The sequence below is a fragment of the Grampus griseus genome (assembly GCF_964374135.1).
Source record: "Grampus griseus genome assembly, chromosome: 12".
Taxonomy (NCBI): Eukaryota; Metazoa; Chordata; class Mammalia; order Artiodactyla; family Delphinidae; genus Grampus; species Grampus griseus.
This window is the reverse complement of record NC_139006.1, coordinates 17,828,438-17,846,115: the sequence shown is the minus strand read 5'-3', so window position 1 is coordinate 17,846,115 and position 17,678 is coordinate 17,828,438. Positions and strand designations below refer to the sequence as shown.

At 49.5% G+C, this 17,678-nt stretch overlaps 1 protein-coding gene and 1 pseudogene across 2 annotated transcripts in view; both read right to left on the bottom strand.

Moving 5' to 3' along the window:
* SVOP (SV2 related protein) overlaps positions 1 to 17,678 on the bottom strand; it is an 82,598-nt gene that overhangs the window by 13,714 nt on the left and 51,206 nt on the right. Inside the window, exons 8-11 of the mRNA XM_082667690.1 lie at positions 17,513 to 17,638; positions 15,541 to 15,669; positions 12,700 to 12,773; positions 847 to 923 (exon numbers count right to left, since the gene is read on the bottom strand). Of these exons, the coding sequence (XP_082523816.1) occupies positions 847 to 923; positions 12,700 to 12,773; positions 15,541 to 15,669; positions 17,513 to 17,638 (406 nt within the window). The remainder of the gene's footprint in view (positions 1 to 846; positions 924 to 12,699; positions 12,774 to 15,540; positions 15,670 to 17,512; positions 17,639 to 17,678) is intronic.
* LOC309830966 (guanine nucleotide-binding protein subunit alpha-12-like) lies at positions 9,812 to 11,345 on the bottom strand (annotated as a pseudogene). Its single transcript has 2 exons — positions 10,402 to 11,345; positions 9,812 to 10,033 (listed from the first exon to the last, which is right to left on the bottom strand). The product of its transcript is annotated as a guanine nucleotide-binding protein subunit alpha-12-like (transcript).

The following is a 17,678-nucleotide window of genomic DNA, read 5'->3' as shown; positions in this document are numbered from 1 at the left end:
CATCAATACCAAACCCAGAATTTATAACTGAACTGCTTCTCAGGGCGGTTAAGGCTCTCCCACACCTCCCAGCGAGATATGATTCCGCTGTATTATTAAATCCTTATACCAATAAACAAAACTATTAACTCAGATTATAGAGGCTTCATATGAAAAAGATAATTGGACAAATCCCACAAACAGGCAAGAACTTGATCCCTTTATCCCCCATCCCGGGTTCAATGCTAGGAATCTAATATTCCCTTAAAGACAGATTGGTTTGAAGTCCAGATATCTGTGTAGAGACTTTGCTCTTTATTCATTCCTTTTGTCCAGTGCTTTCCACCTTCAGCTCTACAACAGAATCACCTAGGGAGCTTTTCAAACCCACTCATGCCTGGGCCCTCCCCCCAAAGCCGCTGATTAAATTGGCCTGGGCATTGTTTAAATGGCACTGCCTTTGTGGAAAAGCTCCCCCAGGTGATTCTGTCGTGTGGCCAGGATCGAGCTCCAACCTGATTCTCAGACTTGATGCACACGCAGAGGATGGCTACACAGGGTCACAGCCATAAAACTCAGGGCTGTACTTCATGGACCTCTTTAGGGGACATAAGATGTGATTCTGCTCTAATGTCAGGTCTACCGTGACAAGAAGGTCCAGGTTTCTACAGAGCGTCTTGGAAACCACAACCCAGCTCTTTCATGCTCAGATTTTGCAGAAACTTTCTCCCTGGAGTTTGTGCAAGGCCAGGCCCTGTGAGGGCAGAACCTGGGCTGGGGTGCGTGTGTGTGTATGACCTCGTGTGTTGGAAGTGGGGAGGGGCGGGAGAGGACGGTGTTAACTGCGAAAGAGCTGTTGATACTCACTGCTGCAGACATCTCCTGCCTGGAAGAGCTCAGTGGTGAGCAGAACTAATCCATAGTAAGAGAATGCATTGGAAAACCTGCCAGGAAGGAAGCAAGAAAGGTAAGCAAATGATGGGAGAAATGCAGGTCCCCATTCCCTATCCCCTCTGGAAGGACTTGCAGCTCTAGCAGCAGAGACTAGGCTTTGGGCTCAGGCCACACTGGGCCTTTGCGGGGCTTTCCTGGGCTACTTGAGCAGGAAGATGGTGGGTACAAAGCATAATGATGCGATAAAGGGAAGTGATCCTGTGTCCTTTGAAAGATCAAGAACTGAATTCTGTCACAGATAAAGCTACCTCCAAGGCTGTTCAGTCAACTGGCAAAAGGAGGGGGAAAAAATGGGGGAACCAAAATTTGGTAGAAAACGGTCATTTTGACAGATGCCAACAGATGTCAGGGCTTCTGGGTTGAGTTGAATAGGGAGGAGGAGGGAGATATATTTAATAATACAGGTAGCCCCTACTTTTTCAAAAGTTTGCTTTACTGCATTTCGCTTTTACGAAAGACCTACAATAGTACCTGGTTTTGCTCGCCAGAAGAAATCCGAAGAGGATTTTCACTTTTACGAAAAAAGGGAAAAGCGAAAACAGCATCCAGTGCTTATATTATAGAGGCAGCCCCTGCCCCAAGCAGCGAGAGTAGCGCCACCAAGCCCCTTTCCCGGGAACTACACTCAGCACCTCAGCATCAAGCTGCCATTAGCTTTTTTTTTTTCAATTTATTTTATTGAAGTATAACTGATTTACAATGTTGTGTTCATTTCCGCTGTACAGAAAAGTGATTCAGTTATACCTATATATACATTCTTTTTCAGATTCAAGCTGCCATTAGCTTTGAACTGTGTCTATGAGCATCTGTGCTTTACCTCCATTTATTTTCTTTCTTTTATTAGCAAGACACGTCCTCAGGTAATGACTTCTCTTTATGCCACTTCAGCTCAGGAAAGCTTTCATTGGAACGCTCTACTTTTGAATAGCAGGGGGAAAACTGTATGCAGAACTGGGCTCCAGCTTTGCCCCCCGCCCCGCATTCCTGAGAGCTACATCAACTCACCAAGCATTTATTAAACACCTGCTGTGTGCCCAGTCAAATGCGGAGTCTGCAGACTTCTTGAGCATTTCAGATGAGAATGACGCAGTTAACTAATTCCCGACTGTCCTTGGAACCAGAATACTCAAGTCTGTAGGGCCGGAATATTCTCATCCTGTGGTACAGTTATGTGGGAGCTCAGTCACAATCAGAAGCCGATGATTACTTTCCTTGAGTTACCACATGTGCTCTCAAATGTGATTTCTATAGTCTTCTAAAATTAGTCTCTCATTAATTGCTTAGTATTTAAGTAGTGTCAGCCCAACAGAATCACATGCACTCAAAGATAGATACTCTCAGTTCTGTTTCCCCACCTTTTAAAATATCCCGCCAGCTCCATGCTTGTACCGGGCACACAGAAGGTGTTTAATAAAGGCGTGGTGAGTTGATTCAGCTCTCAGGAATGCGGGGGGGGGGGGCAGAGCTGGAGCCCCGGTGCTTTGTATTATCAAAGCTTTCCCCTCCTCTTCCCTGCAGTTGACCTCTTTGAGGTCACTCCCCTGCTAATTAGCACCTCTGCTCAAAGGTGAATAGGAAAAGTGAGAACTGTTGAAAACAGGACACAGAGCCTCAACCGGGGTAATTTTGTGCACTGTTAATGCTGTTGAAATTACAGCATTAATGGTAGAAAGAATTGAAAGAAGGGCTGAAATTTGACTAGCTGCAGACTATAAGTTAATTACTCACTACAAATGCCCTCCAGCCAATGCCAAGGTTATTATTTAAGAAAAAGTGGATCAAGAACTGAAAGTTCTCAGAATGTCCATGTTGACCAAATCAGTGGTTCCCCAAATATTGGCCCTGTGCTGCTGGTGGTACCCAAGGCAATATGAATGGAGAGGGATGGATACAGCAAAAGTATTCAATCTTTTTGTGAAAAGAAGAGATTCCTTTAAGTTTCCTTTCAATTCTTTAATTGTATCTCAGTCTTATTTACGGGCTAACGAGTCCCTAACACCTCCCCTCTCTGTCTTTTTTTGTTTTGTTTTGTAATTTAAGGCAAATCTTAACAGATTTATGAAAGTCGTATATACAAAATACATTTAAACTAACCCCCGTAGCTATACAATACACTTTTTACACTGCATCATGTATCTCTTAACCTGGAACACAGCATCCGTAAACCGAGGCCTGTTCCCCACTGTCGGTGCCATTATGGGGGCGGGTGTGGAGCTGCAGCGACACCCCAGGGACGGTGCCAGTGACCCAGCACTCAGCTGTTGCCCTTGAATTTCCTTTGAGTGTAGAGACCCCGGAAGAGCTCAGAGCTCCGTTTCTGCAGCCGCCGCCTCCTCCGATCGCCCCTGCAGCCCTGCCCCCTCTGCGGGGTCCCCCACGTGCTACAGGGGACACAGCACAGCACAGCGGAGGACGTGGCAGAGAGGAGGGGGCGGAGCACACCGCACTGAACTTCCTGGCTGCAGTGGTGTCAACAGAGAATAACGTGCCTGCCAATTTTAGCAGGTTTGATTGGAGTGAAGGAAAAGACACTTGGAATGTTTTGCCATTTGCATAACAGGTCAAAAGGTAATGCTTTAAGATCCTAGAGATGGGCAGACTCAATAGAGATCTATTTTAAATTTCTCGATAAACAGGCTTGTTGGAGAATCTAACAGTTAAGATGATGGGGAGAAAGTTTCACAGGCTGCCCGTGAGCCCCCCTGGGACGGGCCTCGTCCCCGGCTTCCACAGACTCCGCAGCGAGAGCTCTGGCCACCTGTTTGCAGGTGAACCTGGAAAAGGTGCCCGGGCTCATCCAGAAAGCTTGGGTGAGGAGGGAAGCCACGGAGAACTGGCTTTGTTAGCCCGACTGTCAGATCAAGGCTGGTTCCACGTTTGTGACCTGAGTTCCAGAGTCTCCTAGGTGACAGTGCTCTCTGCCCACCGTGGGCACCGATCTTTTTTGAGGGCAGCTTGACAGGCGGTGGTGGGGAGACCTCCAGCGTTACCCCGAGGCTTCGGGAGGCTTCCCCGGGGGCCCGGCCACTGAACGGAGGGGGTGGGGCCCAGGGACACGTGGCGGCTCCGTGAGATGCCTTAAAGCACCCAGGCTGCCACGGCGGCTCACCGGGCCTGTCACCACTCCGGGTGGGCGCTGCGCATCACAAAATGGGGCCTCCCGGAACCCCATTCTCAGTTCCTTCCCGACTGGAGAAATTCTGAAGTCGGCTGAAAAGCTGAGCCCCTGGACCAGCTCCAGGAAGCACCAGAACCCAGAGCTGAGGGCCTGTTTCCCACGACTCACAAGGGTCATGCTCTCAGCTGCCTCTACGTTGGACTTCCCTCGGCCGGACTCTGGGTCAGCCTCACCAGGTGGGATGCGCGATCCACGCCTCCCCGGTCACCAGAGCGGTCTGGCTCTGCGACCTGCCGGGAAATTCGGTCCCGTGGGAAACCTCCACCTTGGCTGTGAATAGCTGGGGTTACGTTCATTTGGGGGAATCAATCAGCTTCGGAAAGCACAAAATAAAGTGAATTCAGTGTTAATAAAAAGGCGCCTGAGTGACAAGCCTGGAACAGACTGACCAGGACGACTGTGACCCCGTGCGGCTCAGCCCTGTCTACACTCTGCGGGCTGTGCAATCAGAGTGCCGGCCACTCGCCCGCCCAGGAGGAAACTCGGGCTGGTCCAGGAACACCCAGTAGCCGCTCTAGTGTTTCACTGTGGTTTGTGTTACGCACACACACACACACAAGAAAACCACCAGAATAAAAACACTACCTTCATAACCAGATCAGAAGCGGAGAACCCAATTTCCAGGGGGAGCCAGGTGTGCGCTTCTCTGTGAAGCGAGCCACAGGGCCGCGTTTACGGCAACAGATGCAAAGTCTTCGGGTCCCTGTAATAAGAACCTCACAGTGACGTGCCAAGGTCATTGCTGGATTTGAGGAGGACGAGGGAGTCACCACAGGTCAGGATGGGATACAGCAGCAGTTCCCTCCTGTTCTCATCTACTCCACACCCTAATTGCTCGCTTCCGGGGAGGGCTCTGCTGCCTACGAGTACTGTGTTTTGGGGCAGGAATCTCATGGTCTATTTCTGAGTTCCACCCCATTTCCTACCCCTTGCTATACTCAGACGCCGATTCCCAGGAACATCCATCCTGCCAGGATGTCTGAGAACTCACTCGGGCCCGGCAACATCGCGCTCCTTCCTGCTGTGACCTGGGGTGGGAGCCTCGCGTAGGAAGTTCCCACGTTGAGCAGCGCTCCACCCTCCTAGGGGCTCACGACCACCGTCAGGGTCAGCAGAACCCCTGCAGGTGTGCGGTCCCCACCGAGGAGCTGCTCTGGGTATGAAGCATCCCATGTTATCCAGCAAGAGGCAGGCACTGGGGGTGCTTTGGGCAGGTAGCAACCTGTTGTGCTTTAAAGTAGTTTTCACCTGAAGAGATGCCAACATGGTGTGGAAACCAAAACCACCTATTTCGATACGCTATCTTGAGCATGAGTGGACACCCAGCCTCTAAGTTCTAGCGGGTTCTGGAGGGCAAGACCTGGCAGGAGAGCAAGGGCCCACACGAGCAGGCGGGCCTTGCGTGACCTGAAGTCCTCCTCCAGCAGAAGGTAGGAACCAGACACCGACAGCAGGACCGAGGAGGCGGAATGGCCCTTCCACGCCCCGCGGGCTCCACTCCACCCACAGCAAGTCTCGCACTTCCCTGAACTCAGCGCGTACCACGTGCCACCTGCCGTTAAGGGCCGTTAACACAGCAAGTGCCGGCCTCTGAGCCGCCTTAACCAAGCAGCTCCTTCCTCTTCAAGGCCCAGGAGGTGCTTCACAAATGCAGTCAGTAAAAGCAGCCCATGCTCGGGGGGGCTGAGCTCTCAGCCCTCCCAGCTGCAGGCCCAGCACCAACCTTGGCACCAGGGCCTGCGCCCGGAACGCCGAGTCCATGAAATGCAGAATCCCACACACAAGGTCCACCTCTGCCTAGGGCTGCCAGACAGACTTTAAAAGGGCTTGTCTTCTCCTTCAAACACAGCTCCCTAAATCTCCAGGCATCACTGAAGAATGAGGTTGCTGAGCGCATCTGATGTACCTTATGGAGAAGGTGGCGTCAAAAGGCCCAGAAGGACAACCCGACACACAGTCGAAAGCTTAGTGGGAACTTGCTGCTCTTCACTTAAACCACAACAGAAAACCCAGCATCACTTTCTTCCTGAGGCAGGTCGCAGGTCACAGTGAGGGGAGGATTCGGGGGCCATTACCTTGTGGACCACAACTCCAGCAGCCTGGTGGGAGTCCTCCATGGTCCTCTGCTTCACGGCTCCTAAGCCCGGCGGCACAGCAACCACCCAGGAAACCAAGAGTGCATCCGTGTGATGCCTGTACTGCACGGCCTCGGAGTGGCTCAGCCCAGGGCTTTGCAAAGCCCCTCAGGTGATCAGACCGCAGCGCGCATCATGATCTAGTCCAACTTTTACAAATGGGGAAACTGGAACCCAAAGAGCTTGGCCCTCAGCCACGTGGATAATGACGAGTGCACGTTTCTCTGGGGTGAAGGTGCGCTTCTGCCTTCCCCACTGTGGGCAGTTTAGGGGCCCACACGTGGACGCACACAACGCCTACCCGGGCAGTGGCCACTGGACAATACATATGTGCCTTTTCTACATGAGAATCCTGAGCTCCATGAGCTCTGTCGACTGGGAATCGTTCACACTTTGCGTCAGTGGTTTCTTCGTTTTGTGATGGGGAAAGTCACCCCATGGGGTTGCAGAGAAAGAGTTCCCACCCCTCCCTTCCCTTGGGCTTCCTCCAGCCTCCGGTCTCTGGACATGTCCACGTCCATCACCAGGTCCTCTCCTCGGGCTCCCAGGTCTCAGGGCAGCAGGATCCCTCCCTCACACACACACACGTGTCTTTACATGTATTTGCCGCTGTTCCTTGTCCTGAAGTCGTGTTCCAGAGGCATCCACACAGCAGTGTTGGTGACAGCGCTCCTGTGTCCCATGTGGAAATAAAAACTGTGACCGACAAGTAATGAACCTTCAAGGAACATTAGGGTTTGAGTTATCCAACTGCTCTGAATTTTGGGGACTGAAAAATTAATGTTGGCTTCAAATGCTGAGTTGATATTTTCTATTAAGCAAAGGAAAACTAAGGATTTATCTTAATAAACATCCAGAAACTGAAGGTGGTCAGATCATCAAAGCAGCCCCTCCTGCCAATGCTAAAATGCTGTGCAATGTGTAAGCGGTGAGCAATTCACCCCGACTGCTCTCATCCTAATGGTGCCTTTACTCACAATACCAAGTTAGTGTCTGTTCCCAGGATGCCCAAGTTAGTCAGTCATAACTAGTAATCTTGTTTCAAGATTATTTCCTGATCTTGGAGTTAAAATAAACTGACTCATTTTTATCAAAGAAGTAAAAATATTGCAAGAATAAGGAGTCTAGAGATCTCTATAAATTACAAAGCTGCAATGCAATATCTCTGAAACAATTTCTCTACAAACTGAAGGGTTAAAAAAATATTTCAGTAAAAAACGTACACGTGTCCTTACGTGTCCTTATGTGAGGAAAATATCTTAGTTTGAGGAAGTTTATTGTTACACTTTTGTAATAATTTAGATGAGGCACAACTATCTCCTGCTTCTCTAACATCTCAATTTAAAAAAAGACAAGAATCGAGGGTAACAGTGAAATTAAAATAAAATAGAAAAGCCTAAGGTTTTGGAGAGAAAAGTGACTATAATCTATGTGTAGAAAGGCTGTAAATGGTTTCAGGTGACCTTGCAAAGAGGCATCTTCTTCTCAGATGCCAACGAATCACGGAATTGAGGGCTGGGAGCCGTGGAGAGAGGGGAGCCCGGCCACAGGGGGGAGAGCGGGTCCGTTCTTGGCGGGGCAGGGCCCACCCCCCTCGGGCTGTCCCCCCTGCTTCCCAGTCCGCTCGGCTTCCCTGTCTATACCAACTCGCTTCCGCCTCTGAAAGCAAACCAGCAACCGCGTCAGAAGGTTTAAAGGACAAACGGCGCTTGCCGACCGTGCCGACCCCAACTCTCCAGCAAGCCTCAGGCACCTCCACCGGCTACGCCGACCGCGAGGGCCGCCGCCGCCTCCTCCGCCAGGGCCACGGGGAGTGTTTCCAGGCTGGTGAGGAAGCGCGTGGGTCCCAACACACGTGTGAGACCTGGAGCCCGGCGGGCGAGGAGCGCTCGCGCCCCAGGACAGGGTCCTCTGAGCAGTGACAGCGGGGTCTCGGGCCGCCCTGACGCAGCCCATTGAGAATGTTCTTTTTCCTTTAAACCGCGGTCATCGGCCCCGATCCCGGGGCACATCCTTTCAGTTCATGAAGAGCCAGAGGAAGCAGTACAAAACCAGCAGCTTTTCTCCAGCCAAAAAAAAGAGCCGAACCCCCAGCAAACACCCCCCGGAAGCTCTGAGCGCCCAGAGAGACGGGATTTCATGTTGTCTCCTCATTAAAACCCTGTGATGACAAGGCTGACTCAGAAGCAGTTTTTTTCCTCCCTTTCCTTCTGGGTCAGCATCCGCCACAAGATCCCTGTTTATCTGCTGGGTGAAGGCGAGCGAGTCACTCACCAGGGACACAGGACTGGGAACAGTGTGGCCTGGGGATGGGGCCCAGGGACGGTTACTAAACCACAGGAACATTCTGGTGCCACTGACAGAGGAAGCTTTTTTCTCTTTTAAATGCTAGGCAGAGTCCTCAACAGGCACTCTTGAGTAGAGTAATACACAGCAGGGACCAGTTTGGAATGCAATGTATTTTTAAACACAGTGAAAGACACCTGGACAGAGTAACCGGTCAAGTTAACTGAGTGCAAGATTGACCAGCTCGCGTCAACATTCACAGCCTCTGCAGTTTCACTCAGAGGAGATCACGTCCGACAGTTTTCCTGCGACGTGTGTATGTTAGTAGAAGCGAGAGACCTTGATGAGAACCTCGATTCTCGGCCGGCCACCGGAAGGCAGCGCGGAGCCGGGCGGTGTTAACGAAGGCTCTGCTGGCAATGCCGCCAGCTCTTGAAAGCCCCTGAGCGGAAAGGAGCTCTCTGCTTCCTCCAAAAAAGGAAAGGCTCCCTGCAGCGGACTGCAGGTGTCTCTCGGAGACAACTCATCTGCAAGGCCAGTTGGTTTAAGTCTTTGCCGAGGGGCGGGCGAGGGGCGGGGAGGGTGGGCACAGAGGCAGCAGGCACTGCCCTGTGCAGAGGGGAGGGGGCCATTCACGGCAGCGTCCGTGTGCACACCTTCCACCCCGTGTCCTGTCGTGTCGTGGGGTGATCTGACAGGGCGGGAAGAAAGCGCAGGTTGTGGGCACATTAAGTCAAGTCCACACCGCCAGCTCTCACTCCCACCCTCTCATCTAACAGCCGGGACCAACTGGCACAAGAGACTTAAAAGGCAACGCGCTCCCCTGGGGAGGTGGCGGGGACAGCCCGCGATTCACTTCCTTTCACCTCCTACAAACCTCCACCAGGTAATGCTCCTCACGAAGCACTCACGGGTTAGAGACAAAAGCCATCTGCAAAGACGTCGGGTTTTGTGTTTCTGTCATTAAAGACAGAGCATGCGTGCACACACACACGCAGTCCTCAATTACATTGTGTCAGAGAAGGAATAGTTTCTGTAAAAAGAAAGAAAGCTGTGTTATTAGGCATTACACATTAATACTAAAGTGATCGCTGGGGTTTTCAGTAGTTTCACTAGTCCCCAGGATTCAGTAGCTAACATCAAAGTGTCACATCCTTTGGCCTAGAGCGCAGCGGCGTGGCGGGCCTCACAGCATCCCTGAGCCAGGTGTTGAGGGCACAGATGCGGGAAACCCGCTCCGGGACACCGGGGAGATCTGGCCTGTGGCCAGCCAGGCTGCTCAAGGACCACAAGAGTGAGGGACATCCTCTTTCATTGCAACATAATATTCTTTCAGGTTCTCTTGCAGGATGGTGTCCTTCACAGCATGAAACACAAAGCAGATGTTCTCCGTGTCTATGGCAGTGGTGAGGTGGATGGCTGCAATTCCGTCTCTTCTGGTTGAAATACTGGACCAGGTAGCACTGGACATCCTCCAGCCTGTGGGGGTCGCCCTTGAAGTCTGAGAAGTGCTTCTTCTTCTTTCTTTTTTTTAATATAAATTTATTTATTTTATTTATTTATTTTTGGCTGCATTGCGTCTTCGGTTGCTGTGCGCGGGCTTTCGCTAGTTGCGGCGAGCGGGGGCTACTCTTTGTTGCGGTGCGCGGGCTTCATCATCCAGGTGGCGTCTCTTGTTGCAGAGCACAGGCTTTAGGCGCGGGGGCTTCAGTAGTTGTGGCATGCGGGCTCAGCAGTTGTGGATCCCGGGCTCTAGAGTGCAGGCTCACGTTGCGGCACTCAGGCTTAGGTGCTCTGCCGCATGTGGGATCTTCCCGGACCAGGGCTCAAACCCGTGTCCCCTGCATTGGCAGACGGATTCTTAACCACTGCACCACCAGGGGAGCCCTGGGAAGTGCTTCTTGATGCCGATGGTCTTCACTTTCTCCACCAGTAGGTCCATCTTGTTGAGAGGCAGGACGATGGAGACGTTAAAGAAGAGCTTGTTGTTAACGATGGTCTCAAAGATGTTCATGGGCTCCACCAGGCGGTTGGTGCGCCTGTCCTCCGTGAGGACCTGGTCGTACTCACTGGATGAGACCATGAACAGGATCAAGGTGATCCCATCAAAGCACTGGAACCACTTCTGGCGCTGAGACCTCTGGCCACCCACATCCACCATCTTGAAAGGGACTTTTTCTATGACAAAGTCATGCTCCACTTTGCCCTTGGTGGCCTTCCTCACCAGCAGGATGTCCTGCTTGCTAGGGAAAGTAATTCAGCTGGCCAATCCGATCCAAGTTATCCAGGAAGTACTTCACTGATTCACCCAGCTGAAACTCCCTCCTCCGGCTGAAAGCTTCCCTGATGCCAGAATCCCTGCACAGCGCGGTCAGAGCAGGTACATAACAGCTGAAAGGTGGCGGACTCCACGGGCAGCCCTGCTTTGTTCTCAAAGGCCATAAGGTACATCCCCTGCTTCTCATTTTCAGAATCCTGCCAAGGAACACCAAGCCTGTCTCGTGCGTCAACCAGAAGCCTTGAGCCCTTGAGGATGTTGTCGAAGATGGCGTCGCGGAACTCCAGAAGCGCACTCTGGTCGAACTCGCGGCCGTGGACGATGCGCATCTGCTTGAGGAAGGTGGACTTGCCGCTCTCGCGGGGCCCAGCAGCAGGATCCTGACGAGGTGCCGCACGGCGCGCGGCTCGCGGTCCAGCCCCGCGTAGATGTCCCGGCTGCGCCTGCGCTGCCGCGCCTCGCGCTCCGCATCGCCGGCGGCGTCGGCCTCGGGCGGCAGCAGGCAACGACTGAGGGTCCGCACCGCACCGGACATGGCTGCTGAGGCCACAGACCCCGCGGCGGGCTAGGCGGCAGCCGGCCGCTCCCTCAGGCCGCGTCCGCTGCCACTGTCCCGAGGTCCCTCTGCCTGGCTCTTAAATACAGTGGTTCTGTCCCCTGGCGAACCATCAGTCTAGCTACTTTTTTTTTTTTTGGCTGCGTTGGGTCTTCGTTGCTGTGCGCGGGCTTTCTCTAGTTGCGGCGAGCAGGAGCTACTCTTCCTTGCGTTGCTCGGGCTTCTCATTGCAGTGGCTTCTCTTGTTGCGGAGCACGGGCTCTAGGCGCGTGGGCTTCAGTAGTTGTGGCTCGCGGGCTCAGTAGTTGTGGCTCACGGGCTTAGTTGCTCTGCAGCATGTGGGATCTTCCTGGACCAGGGATTGAACCCGTGTCCCCTGCACTGGCAGGCGATTCTTAACCACTGCGCCCCCAGGGAAGTCGCAATCTAGCTTTTTACTGTATGGTCACTTCTCGGTATCCGTGGGGGATGGGTTCCAGCACCCCCTGTGGATACCAAAATCCATGGACGCTCAAGTCCCTCATATAAAATGGCATAGTATTTGCATATAACCTACACAATCCTCCCATATAGTTTAAATCATCCCTAGATTACTTATAATACCTATACAGTGGAAGTGCTATGTGAATAGTTGCTGGTGCACAGCAAATTCAAGTTTTGCTTTTTAGAACTTCCTGGAATTTTTTTTTTTTTTTTCCATCTGTGGTTTGGTTGAATCCATGAACACAGAACCCGAGGCTAGGGAGGGCCACTTTTTTATCTTTAAAAGTGAGTTCTGGGGGAGGGATGGACTGCGAGTTTGGGGTTAGTAGATGCAAATTATGACATATAGAATCAATGGACAACCAGGTCCTACTGTGTAATACAGGGAACTATATTCAATGTCCTGGGATAAACCATAATGGAAAAGAATATGAAAAAGAATGTATATATATGTATAACTGAGTCACTTTGCTGTACAGCAGAAATTAACACAACATTGTAAATCAACTATACTTCAATAAGAATTAATTAATTAATTAATTAAAGCGACTTCTGTCTATGGCCTGCAATTAAAATTTTTCCTTAAAGCAGGTATACAGAGTTTCCCTTTAAAAGACATTTATCTGAGAAAAAGTGAGTCAAATTTTTAAAAAGGCTAAGAAAATAATAGTATAGAAAATAATTTAAAAAAGGCTAAGAAAATAATAATAACAGGATAACACAGAAGTGAGGAAAGTGATGCTCAGTTTTGCAAATGCTGCTCAAGATGGAAGAGTTCTCTGTCCTCCAAGTGAAAACCCAAAACAGGGCGCAGAGGAGGGGGACCCAAGAATCAACAAACAGCTCTTACCATATAAACCACAGCAGCAAGGTTGTCCATCTAAAATGGGGTGTGAAGAGGTCCCTCATTTTGCCTCGGTCTTCCTGTTTCAAGACAAAGAATACCATTTGCTCTCCTCCCCTGTGGATGTGCGGGCACAGGTTGGTAGCCTGAGACCAGCGGACACCCGAGGCTGGGAGGGAGGTTTCTGGTGGGCAGGACACTCAGGTTCTGAGAACCCGGGACTCAGATCCACGGCACTCAGCGCCCCCCCAGCCCAGGGAGGCCTTCAGCCAGGACTCATTGATGTCCAGAGGTGGAGACAGTCCACACCCCACCCCAACCTGGAATCCTGGAGCTGGGAAGCAGGCCCCTCAGGCTCGGCCCCTCTGAGGCCTCTTGGGCAATCCCATGGACCAGGGAGCAAACACCCAGTCCAAGATGCCTCCCACCATTTCACACCCTCCCCACCCAAAGCCCGCTCTAGGTCAAGGTAACAGAAATTAATGGGCTGAAAATCAATTCACCAAGAGCCAACTTGCCAAAAGACCAATTAGCTAAATGACTCGCTTGCCAATTTTATATAATTTACTAATTTATCAAATCTTTGCTTTACGATGTTCTATTTTAAAACATATATTCTGGGGGGGGGGAGGGATAAATCGGGAGATTGGGATTGACATATACACACTACTATATATAAAACAGATAACTAATAAGGACCTACTATATAGCACAGGGAACTCTACTCAATACTCTGTAATGGCCTATATGGGAAAAGAATCTAAAAACTAGTGGATATATGTATATGTATAACTGAGTCAGTTTGCTGTACACCTGAAACTAACACAACGTTGTAAATCCATTATACTCCAATAAAAAAATTTTTAAAAGCATCAACAAGAAAAATAATTTAAAAAATATATTCATAGAATCTATATTCTATAGATTATCTTCTTAGATTTATTTAATGAACATATTATTCTTAGCAGTTTGAGAAGTGCTCGCTTATTTAAACATGCTAAAAGCTTTTTTAAAAAAGATTATGGGTTATAGGTGGTTTAATCTACCCATGAATATTGTCTTTGTGAATAAAAATATTTTGTAATATATTCTTGAATAAAAAGACGATACTCATTAATATGCTTATTGAATATATTTGAGCATGTTTGTATTTATTGACTATATTTTAGAATAGATTCATTAATATACGTAAGAATGAATTCATTAATATAGTTATTGAGGAATATATTATATGTATTAATATAAACACAGGAAAAATACCTTCCTATGTGTTAATATATGTATTAGTATATTCATAGGAAAAATCTCTCCCTATTTACTAAATATATTCAAAAAGAATAACCCTTAAAACACGTTTTTGGTAAACTGATACATTGGCAAGAAAAATTGGCTTTTGGAGAATTGGTCTGCTTTCTGGAAAATCCTTCTCTTCTCTTTTTGGTGATGGGGGATTCACCACCTTCTTGGAGCCTTCCTGGACCTGAGAGAACTCTCTGGGCCTGGCTGCTCCTGGCTGCATCAGCTACGCACCTGCCCCAGTGACCTCCATAAAAAAAATAAACAAAAAACAAAAACAGGCCCCGCTGCCGGGCACCCTGGAACACAGAGAGGCCCCTGCGGCAGCAGCTCCTTTCCAAAGAGAAGCCCACAACTGGAGCATCCAGCCTTGCCGCTGTCACTTTGCAAAACACATTTGAAATCATTGTATGCTTTCTCCACCCAGAGCATCTTCCCACAGGAGGGACGGGGGAGAATGCAGTCCCTCCCCAAACGCAACTAAATGAGCCTCCTGCACCCCAGACTCTCTGGGATGCCCCCTACCCCAACCCTGTGCTTCCCAAAGCAAATTTGGGGTATGTCTCCTGGTTTCTATGTTGTCAGACCCTGCCTAGCACTTCCTCTCAATCTGGTGAAATTCCATTCAGTTCTTTTTGCCTAATATAGAAACAGTCAGAAAAATGATATTATTTAAAAAAAATAGGGCTTCCCCAGTGGCGCAGTGGTTAAGAATCCTCCTGCCAATGCAGGAGACATGGGTTCAAGCCCTGGTCTGGGAAGATTCCACATGCCGCGGAGCAACTAAGCCTGTGCGCCACAGCTACTGAGCCCGTGTGCCACAACTACGGAAGCCTGCAGGCCTAGAGCCTGTGCTCCGCAGCAAGAGAAGCCACCGCAATGAGAAGCCCGCGCATCACAACGAAGAGTAGCCTCCGCTCACCACAACTAGAGAAAGCCCGCTGCAGCAACAAAGACCCAATGCAGCCAAAAATAAATAAATAAATGTATAAATAATAATAATAATTTCCTTGTAGGGTCTGTTGTTTGCTTAAGGGTATTTGATGTTTCTCTAAGCCACATGCTTGATTCTTGAGGGCAGGGACTGCAGCCCTTAATCTGGCTCCCTTCTCCCCACTTGCACCTGCAGTAAGTGCTCATCAATTTGTAGTGTGGTGGATTCCCTGATGGTGTTGCCTGTGGAGTGATGCACCATCCATTAAGGATGTCTACACAGGGGCGGTTTGGTGTCTTGGATCTAAGTCTATCGTGGCACTTTCTAATGTGATTTTACTGTCCAGCCTTTGCCAATCAATCACATTTGCTAATCAGACTTCATGGGTGCTGAAAGATGAAACTGAAGCAGTAGTTACGGGACCCATTATGGGACATTCTATTACATTTATCTAATCACTTCCCAGGTGGTACTTTTAGGACTTGGCAGTGAAAGTACACAGACTGAAGTTGCCAAATTTCCTTTGCAGATCCTGCCCACTGCACCCCTCACCCACTCACACATACATGCTCCCAGCACGTGCAGCAACATGCACAGTCAGTCCGCCAGGCACTGACCTGTCTGGAGATGATGAGTTTCCCCAGAGGCATGGGGGCTCCGTTTTCTGTGGCTATCCTCTTTAAGGTGGCGATGGCCTTTTCCTGGTTTCCGGACAGCACATCATACCTTGCGCTCTCTGGCAGCCACTATGAGGACAGGAGACCGAGACGTGGCCAGTTAGGGCAGAACAGAATGCTCGGTCACAGCCATACACTCTCATGTGTGTGTGGAGTCCTTAAGGCCGGAGGCTCTGGGGCCAGAAGCCTGGCTTCAAATCCTGGCACTGCCATTGATTATAATGGCTCTGTGACCTTGAGCAATAACTTGACCTCTCTGTGCCTCCATTTCCTCATCCATAAAATGGGGATAATAATAGATTCTCCCTCTTAGGGTTGTTGAGAGGCTTAAATGGGATAATCCAAACAAAGTGCTTAGCACAGTGCCCGGAATGGGTTAATATATCTGTTCCTGTTGCCGTTGCTATTACTGTAATTTGGTGCTGCTGAGTTGCAGGTGACAGCTGAACTAAATTAAGACTGCCACCAAAAAAGAAAAACAGTCCACCACTCTCACCATCATCATCATTATCCCTATCTCTCAAGAAACTACACCTCACCTGTGTTTAGCATCGTCTTGCAAACTCAGTCTAAGAGACAGAAAGAAATCACAAAGACCTTTAGGCCTACTAGAGTCCCAACCCCAAGTGACTAGACAGAGATCTCTCCATAAAACAAAGCAACAGCAATCTGTGAAATGAGAGAGTGTGAGACTTGGAGTCAGAAGATTTGGTTCATATGAGTTCTGTTGTTTATTTGCTGTGTGTCTTTTGACAAGTCAATCAACCTTTCTGGGCCTCAGTTTCCTCATCAGTAAAATGAGAATATAGCAGAGATTGCTAGCATCCAGCAAAATTCATGCTTCCCTTTCCATAGCATAGAGTTGTCCTTGGATATGGTTGCCCAGCCAGTAACTACATTTCCCAGCACCTCTTGCATCTAGGCATGGCCATGTGACATGCTTTCACCAATGGCACGAGAGCAGAATATTCCCGGCCAAGTTATTTAAGTATACATCTCTACCTGCCCTTCTTCAGTCTACATGTAGAAGATTCCAAAGCCCTAGACAGTGGCAGAGCTACAAGCTGGAAGGAACCCTGGGCCCAGAATCACACCTGTCAAATGGAAGCACCCATTCTGGACTGTTCTGTGAATGAGAAATAAACTCCTATTGTGTTAAGTTACTGAATGTGTCGGCTTTATTTGTTACAGCAGCTGGTATCATCCTAACTAATATAGGGGTTCATCATAGTCCTACCTCCTGTGGTTATTGGGAGGAATAAATACGAGAATGCATATAAAGAGCCTGGCACAGGGCCTGCTACACTGTTACGCTAATAATTATTAATACCTATTGTCATTACCAGTAATTATTATGTTATTTATCATAGATGAGACCTACCTCCCTACAGGCTTATTTTGGGGCCCACTGGCTGTAAAGCATTTCATGGATGTGGTCTTCACATGAAACGATAAACGTGTGGTCTGATCTCGCTGTGTGTGTGGGGTAGTTTATGCAGAGATGAGACGGCGGGATCATGTGAGCCCTTGGACCCAGCCATGCCTGAAGCCAGATATTTAATATTCTCTCATATGTCTCTTTCACTCAATCCAGTTTGAACTGGGTTTTGTCACTTGCAACTTAAGAATACACTCACCTAAAGTGTAGCTCTTGTAGTGCAGGGAGAGGGAGCAAGGTATCCCCCATCCCCTTGATATCTCCCTCAAGAATATCCCAGCAGTGTCTGCCTGGAGGAAACCCAACACCCCATACTGGGCCCACCCCAGGCCCTGTACCTTTGTCTCATTTCCTGATTCAAAGAAATAATCTTAAAAGTGGCTTTGGTACCCTCCTCCACACCCTCCCCACCAAAATATAATGAACGGCAGGACACCAAGTAACAAAGGCTGAGATGTCTTAAAGGATACCTACAAAACACAGAACAGCAAAGAGGAGGAGTGGGACAGCCGAGAGGATGAGCAGCCAACGCCAGCCCAGGCTGGGCATCACAAACACAGCCAGGACAACCTCGAACACTGTCCCGATGGCCCAGAACACCTGGCATGGGAGAATGGGGGTCAGTAATGGGGCAGCATTG